The sequence below is a fragment of the Mixophyes fleayi genome, chromosome 7 (assembly GCF_038048845.1).
Source record: "Mixophyes fleayi isolate aMixFle1 chromosome 7, aMixFle1.hap1, whole genome shotgun sequence".
Lineage (NCBI taxonomy): Eukaryota > Metazoa > Chordata > Amphibia > Anura > Limnodynastidae > Mixophyes > Mixophyes fleayi.
This window is the reverse complement of record NC_134408.1, coordinates 93419161-93436877: the sequence shown is the minus strand read 5'-3', so window position 1 is coordinate 93436877 and position 17717 is coordinate 93419161. Positions and strand designations below refer to the sequence as shown.

Below are 17717 nucleotides of genomic sequence, written 5' to 3'. Positions count from 1 at the left end.
AGCAACAATCCATGCAGTCTGTGCTTGGGAAAACTGTTAATGCAAGAACCACAAACATGGTCAGACTAAGGTCATTGTCTGACTGCATTTTCCGCCAGTACTGATCGGCATAGTTTATCCCAATCAAATACTCATTTGCATTAGCTGTCATATAAACAACCTAACTCATAATCTGAAACTTTGTGAGTATAGGCACATTAACTGCAAAAGTTAAAAAACGTACTTATACTATATTGTTTTAAATTGTTAGGAGTTTGAAATGTATCCCAAAATAGAAATAGCCTAATTAACTGGTACAAAATTTCAATTTATCCAAACTATTTCTCTAGAGTAGTGAGATATGAAGTGCAGTGTCAGGCTTTAGCAGTTAAAGAATGTTTCTGGTTGTCTTCAGATGTGCTTCAACTGTGTTGTTTAACTGGATTTTTTCTACACTTTATAAGTAAATCATTTTGTAAAGAAATCACCAACAAATCTGCCCCCTAGACTGACTGTTAGGATATAGTAAGGCCAGAACAAGGTACACAAGAGTTTATTGGTTAGCTGATTAAAAGAATACCATGTGTCAGGACTGGAAAGAACCAGGCTAGTATATTGTCATTAAATATGCATCACTGATCAACAGGTTAACAGAGGTAAAAACAATTGCAGATACATATATTGAAAAATGCGGATTAAAGTCAGATGAGGTTCAGATATGAGAGAAGATGGGTGCACAAATCAGGGGAGGGCACTGGTGTGCACGTGCACAAGTCAGTGGAAGGCACAAGTGCGTGGGTGCTGCAGTCACGGGGAGTCACAGGTGTGTGGGTGCACATGTCACCGGAGGGCACAGATGGGGCAGTGGTACTGGGTCTCAAGGCTGTCAGCAGATGAGGAGGTAGTCAGGCTCTGGTGGGAAGGATGCAGCCGGTGCTAGGATGATGACACCAGCCCAGGAACATTGCCATGACTGCTACAGCACAGTCGCCTTAAATGGCTGCAGCAGGACATAAACTGAAGTCTCAGCCAGATAGTTAAATGTGAATGTTTGGTGTTAAATTCATTCACGATAACCATTATTTTTGCTCAGCTTATACAGCACCCAGTGAATCTTAATAACAAGTACTGTTAAGGTCACACCCTACCTGGGGAACAACCTTTATTAACTGTGTCATACTATAGTTTCTCCTATTGTATCCTAATTTAACATTATCTCATCTAATACAAGCACATGTGCATTTAATGTAATCTAGGGTTCAGATTCTCTAAAATAAAAGGCCAGATCTCATTGTATTTTTCTTTTAGTCACAGATACAGGTTTAGCATTTGCTGGTGAGAAGATAAGGAATCTCCTCAGCACATGAAGATCAGTGTTAAAAAAAATTATATCAGCACAAACTATAATATAATGTGAGAGACTCAACCACTCACTACAGTGGAGTATAGCTGATAGCATCAACCATGTTTCTGAGCTCACATCAATGGCCTGCCTCTCATGGGGTAGTGGCTGATGTCCGGAGATCTGTGCTGCTTCCTCAAGGATGCTCCCACCTATTAATTCTCTGACTTTTTAACCGGACCAAGAACTGAAGTGATTTTATCCCGGATTGTAGCTGCTCATCCTTAACAGGAGGCATTGTGTGGCCAGGACCTGGTGCTATCCAGGGAACCCCTTTCTAAATAATGCTGCCTGATTAATTTTATATATGTATATATATATATATATATATATATATATATATATATATATATTATATATGCATCCCAGAGATTTGTGCTGATATAACACCCTTAGTCCTTTATTTTATGTCTTTCCCTATGCCCAGCCACTGGGTGTAAAAGCCAGAGTGGGAGGGACTATAGTTGGCAGGAATCTTTGCAGTAGTGGAACAGCAGCACAGCAATTCAGAGGGCTCTGAGGATTCAAACAGAGCGTGCAAGGGAAGTATATGACATCACTTCCATTACACATTTTCATCTCCACAAATGTTTTTTTACTAGGTGCTACTAAAGTATTTTCCCTTCAATAGTAGCATATTGATGATCTTATCTTTATTTGGAATGGGGATATTGATTCTACATAAGTTTTATTAATCACATTCATTAAAAATACATACAACTTATGTCAATATAGTGTGTGTCGGCAATGGGGCTTATGTCAGTATAGTGTGTGTGGGCAGTGGGGTTAATGTCAGTATAGTGTGTGTGGGCAGGAGGGCTTACGTCAGTAAAGTGTGTGTGGGCAGGGGGGCTTATATCACTATAACGGGGGTTAGGGCAGGGGGATTTTGTCACTGTAACAGGGGTGAGGACAGGGAGCTTATTGCAATGAAACAGGGGTGAGGGCAGGGGTCATATGGCAATGAAATAGGGTGAATGCAGGAGGCCATATGCCAATGAAATGGGGGTGAGGACAAGGGGGCTTATTGCAATGAAATCGGGGTGAGGGCAGGGGAGGGCTTATGGCAATGAAATGGGGGTGAAGATAGGGGGCATATGGGAATGAAATGGGGTGAAGGCAGGGGGACTTATGACAATAAAATGGGGGTGAGGGCAGGGGGGCTTAGGGCAATGAAATGGGGTGAGGGCAGAGGGGCTTAGGGCAATGAAATGTGGGTGTGAAGTAGGTGGTGACTAAAGGGCCTATTAATTTAAGATGAGGAGGCCGGACTTTAATTGAATGTGGGGCTGTGTTTTGGGAGGAGGGCAATTTATTAAATGTGAATACAAATAATTTAATGGCAGGGATGGTTTTGGGAAATGGTTATATTTATTAAACGAAAATGCTATTTATTGCTGGGCCTGTTTGGAGGTAGGGAGATAGGTTAATTTATTAAATGGGAATACTATTAATTTAATGTTGAGGCTGGTTGGGGGAAATATCTCTATTTATCAACTGTGAATACTATTACTTTAATGGGGATGGAGGGAGGCCTAATTATTAAACGTGTTTACAATTGATTTAACGCCGGGGTTCGTGGAGTTTTCTTAATTTCATGTACCCATTTTTTTCCTTAACATTCCAGGATCCAGCAACTGAGCTAAAGACACCAGCAGTCATAGGTAGGGAAAGCGACAAAAACAGAACATACATACTCGGGTACATTAAGTGGGTGCACAGACACAGTGAGCGCACACACATACAGGGACAGACACAGTGGGTACACACACATTCTGGGCCCTGCCTACCATTTATTTGGTCCCGCCCACATGAGGCCACTTTCAGACTTTTTTCGAGGGACACTTTAAGTTCTCAATCCGCACCTGGCAGCCTCCCATTCATTCTAGGCAGGCACAGCTAACAGCAAATCTGATGCTGTTAGCTGCCCTGCTGTCAGTGCGGCCACGGTGCACATAGCGCTACTAAATAGAAGTTCTCATGAGACTATGACTAATAGTCACACGAGATCTCCTCACTAAGCAGCAGCTGGTGTGGGGGGAGGGGGTTCGATAAGTTTAAAAATGTTGCCAATGCAAAGCTTCGGGATTTAAGAAATTAATGAGGGAGGGATTCAATTAGAATAAAATCTAAAAAATAATATTGTATGTTTTGCTCTGGCTTAAAAATCAAATGAAACGATACGATGTGCTTTGGAACGATAATAGTTTATCGCCGCAGCGTACACACTAATGAGATACCAGGCCGAACGGTTGTTATTTACTTTTTACAGATATTTTGTCAGGATAAAATCTGTATGATCAATTTTTGATCATGCAGATTTTACAGATCATAGTGTATATTTGTCCCCCCATCTTTTAGGCCTCTCTATATGTTTTTATTATTATAATGGAGCTGTTTATTCAAAATTTATTTATGGTTTTTTTAATCAGATACCGTATTTTTGGTTATTAATAACATGTTACATGTTTGGTTGTATTCTGAATGCGGAATGAAGAAAGTATTAGGGAGGCTGTTTCAATGGAGTCTTTAACTGTACACATTAAATTTGTAGTTTGTTGCTATAATACTCTATATTTCTGATAAATGGGAAACTGCAGAGTGGTTTTGCATATGTAATACAAACCACATGGACAGATGATAATATACACCACATATCTACTTGAACATGATAATGGAAAGCATATGGAATAGTTCTTCCCAGTGTGTGTGTGTACTTGCATTCATATGCTTGTGGGGACATTGACCTGTTTACACACCAACACTGTGGGGACCTGAGTCGCAGTGGGGACAAAAATGGAGGTCCCCACAAAACTTCCCAAGGCTAATCAATGCAGGGGACCTTGCTGATATGCTTAGCATAAAAATCTGGCATGTCCCCGCGAGTCACATTTGTTGGAACAAAAGTGTGCGTGTGCCCAATGTGGAGGGGAGAGTGTGTGCATCCCACCGAGAGTGGTCAGTATACCGTCCAAATGTATAGCAGGAGCAGGAAAAGGAAGTGACTGGAGCTTGCCGGCACTTTATACACCAAGCAGGTAAAGATACAGTCGCATCTGTCTGCTGCTGACGGTAAAGCGGGGACATGAAGCATGACAGAGCCTACAGAAGCTCCTACTATAGCCCGAAAAGCAGTGAAGATGAGTATGCCCCTGACACTTCGGAGGAGATTGTTTCAGATACCAGCGGTGATGCCCTGTTGCCCACCAGCGCAGCAAAATGCAGGTACGCAGAGATGAATTTTATGTATGCAGTGTCTTACTGGGGCATGAAGGGCACATCGGGGGACTGCAACGCTAGGGGCCCACCAATGGTGGTGTGGCCAGCCATCATAGAGGCGAGACCAGACACTGGACGGGGAGTTGTCAGCCCACGAAGGACAGCTAGCGCCATAGTGTAGTATATAAAGAATGCAGTGTGTATATAAAGAGTGCACTGTCTTGACCTACCCCTTAGATTGGACAGAACAGTCACGAAAAATCGGGATTGTCCCACTAGACTCAGAACATTTGACAGACTGTCCTGCCTGTTCTTGTCACTTTCACCACCTGTGGCTGCTGGTTTCTTTAGTTGCGGCTTGTCTGGATCCTGGAATGTTGGGAGCCCTATTTGAAAAAAACAGATGGGTACATTTACAAAATTCCAACCAGCCTTAGCGTTAAATCAATAGGACCCACAATTAATACTTAGGCCTTCCTCCAGCCCCAACATTAAAGTAACAGTATTCCCATTTAATAAATAAACCTATTTCCCTCCCTCCAGACAGCCCCATCAATAAATTGATAGCATTTACGTATAATAAATATACATATTTCCCACAACCATCACTGCTATTAAATAATTTATATTCACATTTAATAAATAGACCTCATGCTCCTCAAACTCAGCCCCACATTCAATTAATAGCCCCTAAACCCCCCTCTTAAATTAATAGTCCCCACTATAAAATTAAATTGCCCCACCATCACCCCACAAACAAAATAGCACCGATTAGTTAGCCACCACTTACCACACACACATTACATTGCCACAAGCCCGCTGTGCCATCACACACACATTACTGTACCCCTTCATCATCATACTGTGCCTCCTTATGATCACACTGCGCCCTCCATGCAGTTTTGGCCCCCCTTCACACTCTGCCATGCTGCTTTGGCTCCCCTTCACACTCTGCCATGCTGCTTTGGCCCCCCTTCACACTCTGTCATTCTGCTTTGGCCCCCTTTACACTCTGTCATGCTGCATTGGCCCCCCTTTACAATCTGCCATGCTGCTTTGGCCCCTTTTTACTCTCTGCCATGCTGTCTTTGCGCCCCTTCACTCTCTACCATGCTGTCTGTGCTCCCGCTTCACTCTCTGCCATGCTGTCTTTGCTCCCCCTTCACTCTCTGCCATGCTGTCAGTGCTCCCCCTTCACTCTCTGCCATGCTGTCTTTAATCCCCCTTCACTCTCTGCCATGCTGCCTTTACTCCCCCTTGCTTCCATTCCTTCACTTACCTTTTCTATCGGCTTCTTTCTTCTCTTCTTCTCTTCTGTCTTCTTGCCGACTTCTCTCTGCGCCGCTCCTCACTGAACGTCGGGCGTGAAGACTTCACGCCCGACATTCAATGTGAACGGAGCAAAGAGGAGGGACGCTGGCGCTGCAGTCACTCGAGTATTTTTTTCAATTTTTTTCAATTTTTTTTTGTTATCCGCTCCCCCACCAACGAAGAGGGGCCTACCGGAGGATACCCCAGTCCCCCGGCGGCCCAGTCTGACCCTGTATGTACGACCATTCTCGACCTTCTGGCAGCTGTTTTTAAACACAGAGGGTCGGAGAGACGATGTGGTGTCTGTCCAAACGCTATCCAAAAACAGTTATGGCTCCAGAGCATGTAACAAAAAGCAGTACTTCCTGTACTGTGAGAAGCCTCACTTAAAAAATGTCTGGCACATGGAGCATGATCACCGAAATGAGACTAAAGTAGCCTGGGCCCTGAAATTCCCCAAGCACTCGAAAGAAAGGTGTATGCAATTGGCACATCTTTGCAATAGGGGCAACTTTGCAAACAACACTGAGGCAATGAGGGCAGGCCATGGAATTCTGGTCCCATGCAAACTTCCAGACAAAGAGATGGATGCCAAAGGCTTCATGCACAGTGTAACCTGCCAGGACATGTTTGCAAGGAAATACCTGTGGCGGCACATGAAGAGATGTAAGCTAAACCGAAGAGGCAACAAGCTCACACCTGGCAAGAAGAGTCCAGTAACTGTGCACCTTTGCTCAGCCTATTCCACCTGACATCAGTGCTGGCTTTTGAAATGACCCAGGATAAAATCTTACTCGCAGTCAAAAATGACCGATGCATCATGCAGATGGGGCAACATCTCTTCAACCGGGTCGAATCAGATGTTGGCAGGCATGAGTACATCCATCAGAAGCTTAGCGAAATGGGCAGGCTACTGCTACAGGCCAGAAGAGCTACCTCTTTGAAGAGGATAAAAGACTTTACCACCCCATCAAACTTTCTTCACGTAGTAGACACTGTGAAGCTGGAAGCTGGCTATGACGAGGAGACAGGTACATTTAAAACACCCTCGCTGTCACTCAAGGTCAGGCACGGCCTGCAAAAGATAGCGATCATTGTGGAGTGCCAAGCCATAATGGAGGGCTGCACTGCTGCTGTTGAAAACACACAAAATTTCAGGAAGATATATGAAGCGAGATGGAACGAGTTGATCTCGTTGGCTGCCTTGAAAACTCTTAAGGAGTCCAAGTAAAACATGCCTTAGTTTTTACCTTTCACGGAAGATGTGAAAAAGATGCACTTGTACCTCAATGAGAAGCAGCAAGCCTACCAAAATGGTATATCCACCGAGCCTACGGTTAACCACTGGGCACTACTTGCAAAAGTCACCCTGGTACAGGTGATCTTGTTCAATCGAAGAAGTGAAAGAGAAATTTCAAAAATGTTGCTGACTACCTTCTCCTCAAGAGATACATCGGATCTCCACGAAGATGTGTCCCTAGTGCTTTCCGAGGTTGAGAGGAAGCTCTTCCGGCACTTCACTCGCATTGAAATCAGAGGAAAATGACGGAGAAAAGTCCCCATCATGCTGACACCAGTCATGCAAGCTGCAATGGAACTTTTTGCAGAAAAGCGTAACAAATGTGGAGTGGATAGCCAAAATTTCTACATGTTCGTCAGACCAGCTGTCTTGTCACACTTCAGAGGCCCCAATTGCATACGACTGTTTGCCTGAGAGTGTGGGGCCAATTTACATATGTTTCTTTTCAGAACTGGCCCAGCTACAGAGGGACATGTCGGATGATGAGCAATCCTCCATGACAGAGGGACAAGTGGTCAAGCTTTTGGTCGATACTTCCATGTCAGAAGAGAGGCAGTGTATGGACCTGGCAACATGAGACCAATGCCCAGCCATGGCTTCCACAGGTATGTGTAGCACACAGCTATAATGGACCACTCTACTTCCTTTTGGGTTGCGGAGGAAATCCTGGGACAGAGAGCAGGTCAAGGCTGTGGAGTAAAACCTGATTAGGTTTATACAGACATACTGGGTGCCTGAAAAGCGAGACTATGATGCGTGCCTCACGGCTGAACCATCCATACTGAAAGATCGGAACTGGTTGGGGTGAAATTCTACATAAAGAACCGCATAACAGCTTTAAAGAGGGATCAAACTTGTTGAAATGACAGTGTGGTTGAACAGGGCCGTAACCTCCATGGCAACATGGCAAGGTGTCGGTGTAAGAGGGCATGCGGATGTCCTCAGACGGCCAGAAAGCACAAAACTTTCCCTACCAATGTTATTATTAATTAATTTATGTATGCGGGAATGTCCTCATAAATTAATATATGCTATATATATATATATATATATATATATATATATATATATATATATTTAGTCTTGGTCTCAAAGTACCCTTAAATCACCAAAGAAGAGATGTTGCCTATAGCAACCAATCATATTCTAGATGCCATTTTGTAGAATCTACTGAATAAAAGATAACTATAATCTGATTGGTTGCTATAGACAACATCTCTACTTTTTCACAGTTTAGTAAATATAACCCCTAGTGTTAAAGTTAGTGGAAATAGCGCTACAACATTTTTCTTTTAATAAAAACAGGTATTGAACACCTTTAATTGTCATTAAGTAAATAATTAAATACAGAATGAAAAAATAACTTTTGCAGTTCTTTATGTTACTTGCAAATGGAATGATTTTACATTAAAAAATGTTTATTGATATAAAAATTGAGCTAAATTGCTGATATAACCTTTATATATTGTAATAGTTGTGTTGATTATAACTTTTCCTCACCTGTATGAAGAAATGTGTTGGGTGGAGATTTGAAGATGTTCCATTTCCGGTGCTGTAATCCTCAGTGTCTTCTTTAGGATGTCTTTTCTGCCTATTCTGTACAAAATCTCTTTAAGAAAGGATAAGTCGTCCTCTGAAATCAAATCTTTACTTTGCAGAAGTGAGAAGAGCATCTTTGCATCTTTTATGTTGTCCTTTTCTACTGTTCTTATATTCTCCCCACATAGAAAGATCAAGGCTTGTACTTCCTTCTGGCCGAGGCCATCGCTAACACGCAGCAGCAGTTTCTGTATATTTTCATTCATTTTCAAGGTATGGCTAAAATGCTGTAAAATGCATATTATATGTTTACCTCTTTTTCTATGTTCATCATAACATTCACGTACAGTGCTGTATAACTGTGTTTACCTTTGCTTTAATGTAAGATTAACATATACCTTACACCTTACACAATTGTAATAATGAAAATAGATGAATTTTACTGAAAATAACTGCAGGGAAAATAAACAATTTACCACAAATTTCTGTAATGCAAAACCCTGTGGAAAACTCTAAAGCTACCAAAATATGCAGATTTTATCTGCCAATTTAATCATTTTTTGACCAAGTTGACAGACACTTGGGATATGTTTAGGTACCAATGCACATGGTCCTAAAAAATCATAATATTTTCTAATTGTAAAGTTGCCCTTACATAACTGATCCCAAGCACAGAGTGTCCAGATCAATGTTGTACGACCAAATTGGATAGATTTGGTCATTTGTTGCGGGATGCGGTCAATTTTCTGACAATAGAAATGTCAGCACTTTCATTCTGGTGATATCGCTGGCATCGCTCTTATAATGACATTTTTATGTCAGCAAGATAACTGTCGACATTTCCGTTTTCAACAGTATGTACCCAACCCATCAGTGCGTTTGTTGAACAACAAAGCCACTTATGAAGTGCGTTCTTAACTACTTTATTGACAAAGCATTTCAAGTTTGCACCAGTGCTCAGGTGGTGGAGATTTGGGGGTACATTTATCAAACAAAGGAAAAGTGGAAGTGTTGCCTGTAGCAACCAAATCTACCCCTTGGTCTCATCCTTATTTTTAATGGTATGTATTTTGTACCAGTTGCACTTAGAGAAACTAATTTCTAGGTACACTTTTCCAGTTGACAAAAGGTTCAAACACACAAAACTGCCACTTGTAATATACACAATTCCAATGTCCCCTCACTCTCATGATTAATTAAATCAATAAATGAGTCTTTTAGGAGAAAATTTAAAGATTTTAATCTACTCAAAAAGATGGTTCTAAAGTGGGTGCAGGTTGGATTTCCATATGTGATTTACAATATTGCACAGTGGACCATTTCAGATTGTCCACCTCCCTGCAAAACATAAGCACAGTTTTAAGTTGCAGCATCTTCTGAGAGTGGAGAATAGGCGGGAACCTGGAAGTATGCTAGGCAGACACTCTAGGTGCATTGGTACAAAACCAAAAAGATATGTGTGCTTCATAAATAAAGTCGACTGTCAGAACATGGTCATTGTCCAATTTTCCACCAGTCCTCATCAGATGTTGGCTGAGTGATCATATTAGGCTCAAGCGTACAGCAATTTGTGGCCAATTTAGTCTAAAATAACAAAATTACAGTTCGCGCTGACATTATTTGAACATATGATTAAGAAGTTGAAACTGAGCACCAAATGACCAGATCCATCCAATTTGGACACACAGATTGTGATTTAGATTTGGACAATTAGGCTGAGACACTGAAAATAACCATGCATCTTTATATAGTAAAACAACAATCAATTGCATACTATGGGTTTTTGCATATTAGCACTTTTGCAATTTTAGTCTATACTCTAAATAACTGTAATATATATATATATATATATATATATATATATATATATATATATATATATATATACATGTATATATATATATCTTAATACCAGTATAGATGCAATCATATCACTATATATAGACAGAGGTGTCTGCCTCTGAAATCTACAGAGCCGAATGGTAGAGGGTAAGTGTCTTACTGTAATACTGTAATAGGGGTGGAGGCTGAGTATTAATTTAATAGTGAGGGTGGGTGATAATTTAATAGTGGGTGGAAAATATAAATTTATTGATGTGTATGCAATTTATTTTGTGGTGCATAGTATTTAATTTAATAGTAGGGTCATAGTAATTAGTATTAATTTAAGATGGTGTCATGGCATTACCTGTGTTTGTCCAGGCCAGTGTAGAAATATGGTGGTGTGCAATGCACCTCTATATGAAATGAAGTCCATACATCGATCATGTATTGACTCCTTGATCTATAAACTACTGATAGCTTGTCCAATTATAAGATATATGTTTTTGGTTTTAGATGTCCCATAGGGCTGGTGCTACAACTAGGCAAACCTAGGGTGCCAGTATTTAAGGAGAGTGTAAAACACTGAATGAGTGATGTATTGACAATCTTTCAATGTCATATTCCTTCCCAGCACCCTCTGACACTCTCTCTTCATTTGATCCCATATATGAAGAGGAAATCTCTACTCTCTTCTAATCTTTCTACTCTACCTCCTGTTTTCTCGATCCCATACCCTCACAAATTAGTAGGTCCATGTCTCCTGTGCTCGTTCCACCTTCAACCAAAATCTGTAATTTATCTCTCTCTACTGGTATCTTTCCATCACTATTCAAGCATGCAGTGATTACTGCCATTCTGAAAAAACAAAATTCTGACCCGAACTCTCTCTCAAATTACCACACCATCTCTCGGCTCCCATGCCCCTCCAAGTTTCTAGAAAGATTACACTCGCCTCACATGCTTTCTTTCTGCAAACAATCTATTGGACCCTCTACAGTCAGGCTTTTATTCTCAACACTTCACAGAGACTACGTTGACTAAGGTTGTCAATGATTTGATCACTGCTAAAACTAAAGGCCATTACTCTCTTCTAATTCTCCTGGATCTCTACGCTGCATTCGACACTGTTGACCACTCTCCCCTCATACAAATGCTACAATCCTTAGGTCTTCAAGACACTGTCCTATCCTGGTTCTCATCCTACCTATCTAATCGCTTTTTCAGTGTTAATATCTCTGGAACAACCTCCACTTTGCTTCCTTTATCAGTCCTAGATCCTCTGCTATTCTCTATCTATACCACTTCTCTTGGAAAACTAATTAGTTCCTTTGGATTTCAGTATCAGTATCTCTATGCATATGATACACAAATTTATCTATCCTCTCCTAATCTCTCACTATCTGTGTTGTCTTGCGTTACAGACTGTCTTTCTGCCATTTCGTCTTGGCAGAGTGGAGGACACTCTTACCAACTCAAACTCAATCTTTCAAAAACAGAATTAATAATATTCCCACCCACCAATAGAAGCTTCCTGGCTGACATTTCTATTTCTGTTGACAACATGACCATAGATACCACCCAACAAGCTCGCTGCCTAGGTGTAATCTTTGACTCACAATTATCCTTTGTTCCCCACATTAACTCTATATTTATATCATGCTGCATACATCTAAAAAAACATTTCCAGAATAAGTACATATCTCACACAGGACACTGCAACAACTTTAATTAATGCGCTCATCATCTCCCACATCGACTATTGTAATTCCCTTCTTACTGGTCTTCCCAAAATCAGACTAGAGCCCCTACAATCTATTTTTCATGTAGCGGCTAGATTGATTTTCCTTGCAAATTGTTCTTCCTCTGCTGAGCTACTCTGTCAGTCTCTACATTGGTTGCCTGTTTTTCAACAAATCCAATATAAAATTCTTGCACTAACATACAAGGTCATCAACAAAATTGCACCAACATACATCGCCTCACTTGTCTCAAAATACTTCCCAAATCAACCTCTCCGTTGTGCACAAGATCTGCGTCTCTCTTCCACTCTCATCACATCCTCCAATTCCAGGTTACAAGACTTTTTTCAGGCTGCACCCACTTTATTTAATTCACTCCCTCGCTAAATAAGACTTTCCTCTAGTCAAGCTATTATATTCCTCAACCAACCTCTTAATCTCCCTATTACCCCCCTCTACACAGCTAACTCAAGACAACAACCCTCTAACCAACATTGCTGTGTGACTGATCATACAGCCCTACTTTTTAACCTTTGCATTCTAGCTGGACAAATATGCAATATGATGCAGCACTTGCCCTTGTGTATCAAACCATTGTCCCATAAATTGTAAACTTCGGAGTAGGACCCTCTTATCTCTCTGTATGTATTACCCAGTATTGTTTTATTACTGTTTATTCCCAATTGCTAAGCACTATGGAATATGCTGGTGCAATATAAATGATGATGATGATGATGTTGATGATCATGATGATATACCCTGTGCCCACCACACACAAAGCTCTCGCATGGAGGGGCAGCACCTGTCAGCTTGTACCTGTGAAGCTGCTGCTCCTCCATGTTGGTAATGGGATGGTAGAGTGGCGCAGATGATGCTGCTTTGCCCCTGCTTCTCACAAGGTAAGTATTAGGAAGGAGGGTTGCTGGGGCTTTGAAATAGGGGCAAGGGTGATGGAGAGGTTGAGTGAGATGGGTGAGAGCTGCCTAGGGTGCCCAGGATGCCTGCACGGCCCTGATGCCAGAAAGTCCAATATACTGATGCTTTTAGATCCCATTAACACACTTACCTGGCTTCATTCTACAGAAAGTACAGCATATTTAAGTCAGGACATTCAAATGACCCACGTATCCTCCCCAAATGTGAGCACTCTGGTTTAAAGAAGTACAATTAAGATGAAATATGAAGATTAAGAAACCCTTTTCAAATGGCATTTAAGGAGAATTATATGTACATAAGGTCGTTACGGAAAATGTTACATCATTCATAAAATATTTTAAAGCTAGTTAGCGTTTAAAAAAACCCAAAAAAAACTAGTACATTGTGCAAGTTAGCTTTAAAAAAAACTACTACATAGTGAAAATTAGCTTTAAAAAAACTAGTACATAGTGCAAATTACCGTATATACTTGTGTATAAACCGACTTTTTCAGCACATTTTTTATGCTGAAAAAAGCCTCCCCTAGGCTTATACACGAGTGAACTTACCTGTTGTCCAGTCCCTCAGCTCTTAACTTCCGCAGTGGAAAGCCACTGACAGGAAGTTCGGCATTTGGAATGCAAACTTGCGTTCCAAATGCCGAACTTCCTGTCAGTGGAACGCACATGCGTTCCAATGCGGAGGTAAGTTAAAGGCTGAAATCTCTCTCTCTCTCTCAGCGATTTATAAATGGACGGTATTAATGAATGCACTAATAAATTCACTTATGAACTGACTTACAATTTTAATCATTACATATTATATGCATAGAGGTCGAAAAATCCAACCTCCAACCCTTTATCACCACCTCTTTCTTTTTTATTTTACTTATTAGTGTTTATTGATTTTATCATGAATGGAGGGGAACAGAATATGAAAAAGGGGAAAGGAAGGACAAGAGAAGGGTGCAAAGAAATAAGTACAACATGCTCATATCAGACAATCTCAATTGATTTCAGTCAACACCAAAATACATACACCAGGAGGATCTGAGTATAACAGTCTCTCCTGCAAACACAGTGGCGATGGGTCAGCTGAGAAGTTTTTTTTATTTTTGAAATTTACCAGTAGCTGCTGCATTTCTCACCCTAGGCTTCCTCCGTCCCCCAACTACGCTGCCTGGGCATCACCCTCGACTCCTCCCTCTCTTTTACCCCCACATTCAATCTCTTGCGCAATCCTGTCGCCTTCAACTTCGTAACATTGCCCGCATCCGGCCCTTCCTATCTAATGAAGCAACCAAAACTATTATCCATATCATCATTTCCCGGCTGGACTACTGCAATCTTCTCCTCACCGTCCTCCCCTGCTCTCACCTTGCCCCCCTTTGTTCTATACTCAATGCGGCGGCGAGGCTTATCTTCCTTTCTCGCCGCTCCTCTTCTGCCTTGCCCTTCACTGGCTCCCCTTCCCCTATCGAATTCTTTTCAAACTTCTTACCCTCACCTACAAGGCCCTCTCCCAGTCTACTGCCCCCTATATCTTCAATCTCCTCTCCATCCACACTCCCGCCCGGTCCCTGTGCTCGGCCAATGACCGTCGCCTCTCCTCCACTCTAATAACCTCATCCCACTCCAGAATTCAAGACTTCTACCGAGCTGCCCCCTTGCACTGGAATGACCTCCTTCGCTCCATCCGTCTATCCCCTAACTTGTGCTCCTTCAAGCGGGCACTCAAAACTCATCTCTTCCTCAAAGCTTACCAGCCCTCCACTTAACCCTCTTTCCATGCTCGCTCTCATCTCCTGCATCTTCCTTGAAAAGGGTGCGCTTGCTCCCCTCCTCTGACTCCCTCTGTGCCGATTGTCTGTTGCCCTCCCTTTAGGATGTAAGCTCTAATGAGCAGGGCCCTTCTCCCTCCTGTCTCTCTACGTTCTCTTCTGCTCCAACCTCAATATTTTTGCTTTTCCTGGAGCATCTGAAGTCTTGGTATTACTCGTTTATTGTTCTGTACTGTTATTCCCTGTACTGTCCATTGTTTGTACTGTGTTCGGCGCTGCGGAAACCTTGTGGCGCCTTATAAATAAATAATAATAATAATAATAATAATAATAATAGGCTTATACTCGAGTCAATAAGTTTTCCCAGTTTTTTGGGGTAAAATTAGGTGCCTCGGCTTATATTCGGGTCGACTTATACTCGAGTATATACGGTAGCTTTAAAAAACCTAGTACATTGTGTTAATTAACTTTAAAAAAATCTAGTACATTGTGCTAATTAGCTTTTAACAAATCGAGTACATTGTTTTTTTTGCTAGTATTACATTTATGTGTATATTATCTTTTTAAAAAGACAGTGGTCTCCCTATGCTTAGTATTAAACTTGCTATATTTGTGCCCAAATTACACAGTTGAACCGCTATTGCAATGATGCCAGTTTGGGGCATATTTAATGCTGGTAGTATTGAGGCGCAGGGTACTCCAGTGGAAACAGGTAAACTGAAGCAGTTGTCTCAGACAACAGATATATTGTGCTGACAAAATGTTAAGAATTTTCTGAACAATGAATATATTTCTTGATGTAAAAGTCTTAATAAGTGGCTTGTACTGTTTTGGTATATCTAATAATTGCTAAACTAACTGTATTTATCTTTTATAGTGTACATCAATCCAAGTAGTTAGAATTGGTAAGAATTGCATAATTATATTTGCTACCAATATACAGTAACTAATAATCTGATTATAATAAATAATTCTATAAATTATAATAAATAATTTTCTCTATAATAAATAATTATCAGATATGTTTGTAAAAAGCAATTGAAAGAGGGCTGCTATTAGCTTGTATGTGGTCATCTTCTGACATCAGTAACAGGCCAAAATATGGACCTAATGTTATTCAATTAGGTCACCCACTTGAGAGGACAAAACGGGTCACCTCTTGTTTGACATTTGCCCAAGTGGTCTGTGTGTGGTCAACATAAGGCTTTCAGGCTCCTAAGTAAAATGTGGTACTTAGCTTTCCGGAACACAAAACATCAAAATGCTAACATGACATCCCAGCATGTTCTGTCATATAAATAATATAAATAAGTAGATAATGGAAGAGATTATTATAGGACAGCCTATGGTAATAAAAGCGTATATAATAGTTTAAGATGGTAGAAGGCTGCATATGTTTTAGGCAATGTATGGATAATTCGGCCCAATAGCCTCTGGTTAAGGAGTAAAAATTGGAACGAAAACATATTCCTGTTGTTTAATTTGTCTTTTTTACATTGGAGGGCAGGTGGTTGTAGATAAACTGAGTGTTAAAGCACATTGAACAAAAAACGGTGATTCATTTAATCTAGCTTTAAACAATATAAATGTGTTAATCAACTTGACACTTTAGCATGAAATTTGGACCCATGGCTGCTGTATTTCTAAAGCAGGGTGATATTTTACAATTACTTCAATGGGTTACAATGTTTTCTGATACTGTTTTAAAGGAAGAAGACAAAACTGAGTTTCACTTTCTATTTGTAAACACAATTTACCTTTCAATTAAACAAAATTTGATCGAATGTATAAGAATTGAAGATTACTGTACGTAGGTTTTAGCAAGAAATTCTTACTTACTTTTAAGACTTTTTTTCTTAGTTGCAAAAAGTTCCCAATCGTATCTCATTACTTATCCTGCAGAGCACTAGTTCAAACCAGAGTTGGGCCCATCCCACACACAGACTTCCTGATATGATTCAGTCCCTCTCAGACTTACTCCTCTTCCTGTGTATGAATGTACTGTAACTGTCAATAGCGTCCTTTACAATTGTTCCATAATATTGTTCAAAGTGTTTAAAGACAAGTCATTCACTGTATGAGTTTAAAATGGTTCTGTCGCCTACAAATTAAACAAATATAAGAAAAGGCAATATAGATGTGTAAGATTTTTAAAGGATCCTCAGGGATAAATGGTGTACATGGCCAGTCCATGGAGGGGTTGTGGTCTCCCAGCAAAGGCTGGAACATGTGCTTAACAATCAACAGATTGGTTCCTATAAGTGCATTCACTTTCCACATTCTTTCTTTTTTTTTATTATTTAATGATTAGTACCTGCAGAAGGGGGTGTGTGCACATCCATTGCCAATATTACTAATATTTAATAATTACTAAGTATATATATATATATATATATGTATATATACATATATATATATATATATATATATATATATATATATATATATACATACATATATACATACATATGGGCGCAAGGGACTTCTCATCAAGTGACAGATGGATAAACTGACAGATGCATGAGAGGGAAGCCCTTAGCACCACGTTCAGCACACAACTAAAGGTGGGGACAATCTTGCTGCAACAACTACTGTGGCCTGGAATGACTCAGATGTAAAGAAATAGTCAGTGGTGGTATTGATGTAGGGGCTCTAGATCACTGCACAAAGTGCAGAGTGTCCATGATGACATAAGGTGGAAGCTGATAG

At 40.6% G+C, this 17717-nt stretch overlaps 1 protein-coding gene across 1 annotated transcript in view; it reads right to left on the bottom strand.

Annotated features, from left to right (window-relative positions):
* LOC142097890 (caspase-8-like) overlaps window positions 1-16938 on the bottom strand; it is a 69646-nt gene extending 52708 nt beyond the window's left edge. Inside the window, exons 1-2 of the mRNA XM_075180126.1 lie at window positions 16848-16938; window positions 8712-9037 (exon numbers count right to left, since the gene is read on the bottom strand). Coding sequence (XP_075036227.1) covers window positions 8712-9016 — 305 coding nt within the window. The 5' untranslated portion in view covers window positions 9017-9037; window positions 16848-16938. The remainder of the gene's footprint in view (window positions 1-8711; window positions 9038-16847) is intronic.
* Window positions 16939-17717: the final 779 nt, after the last annotated feature.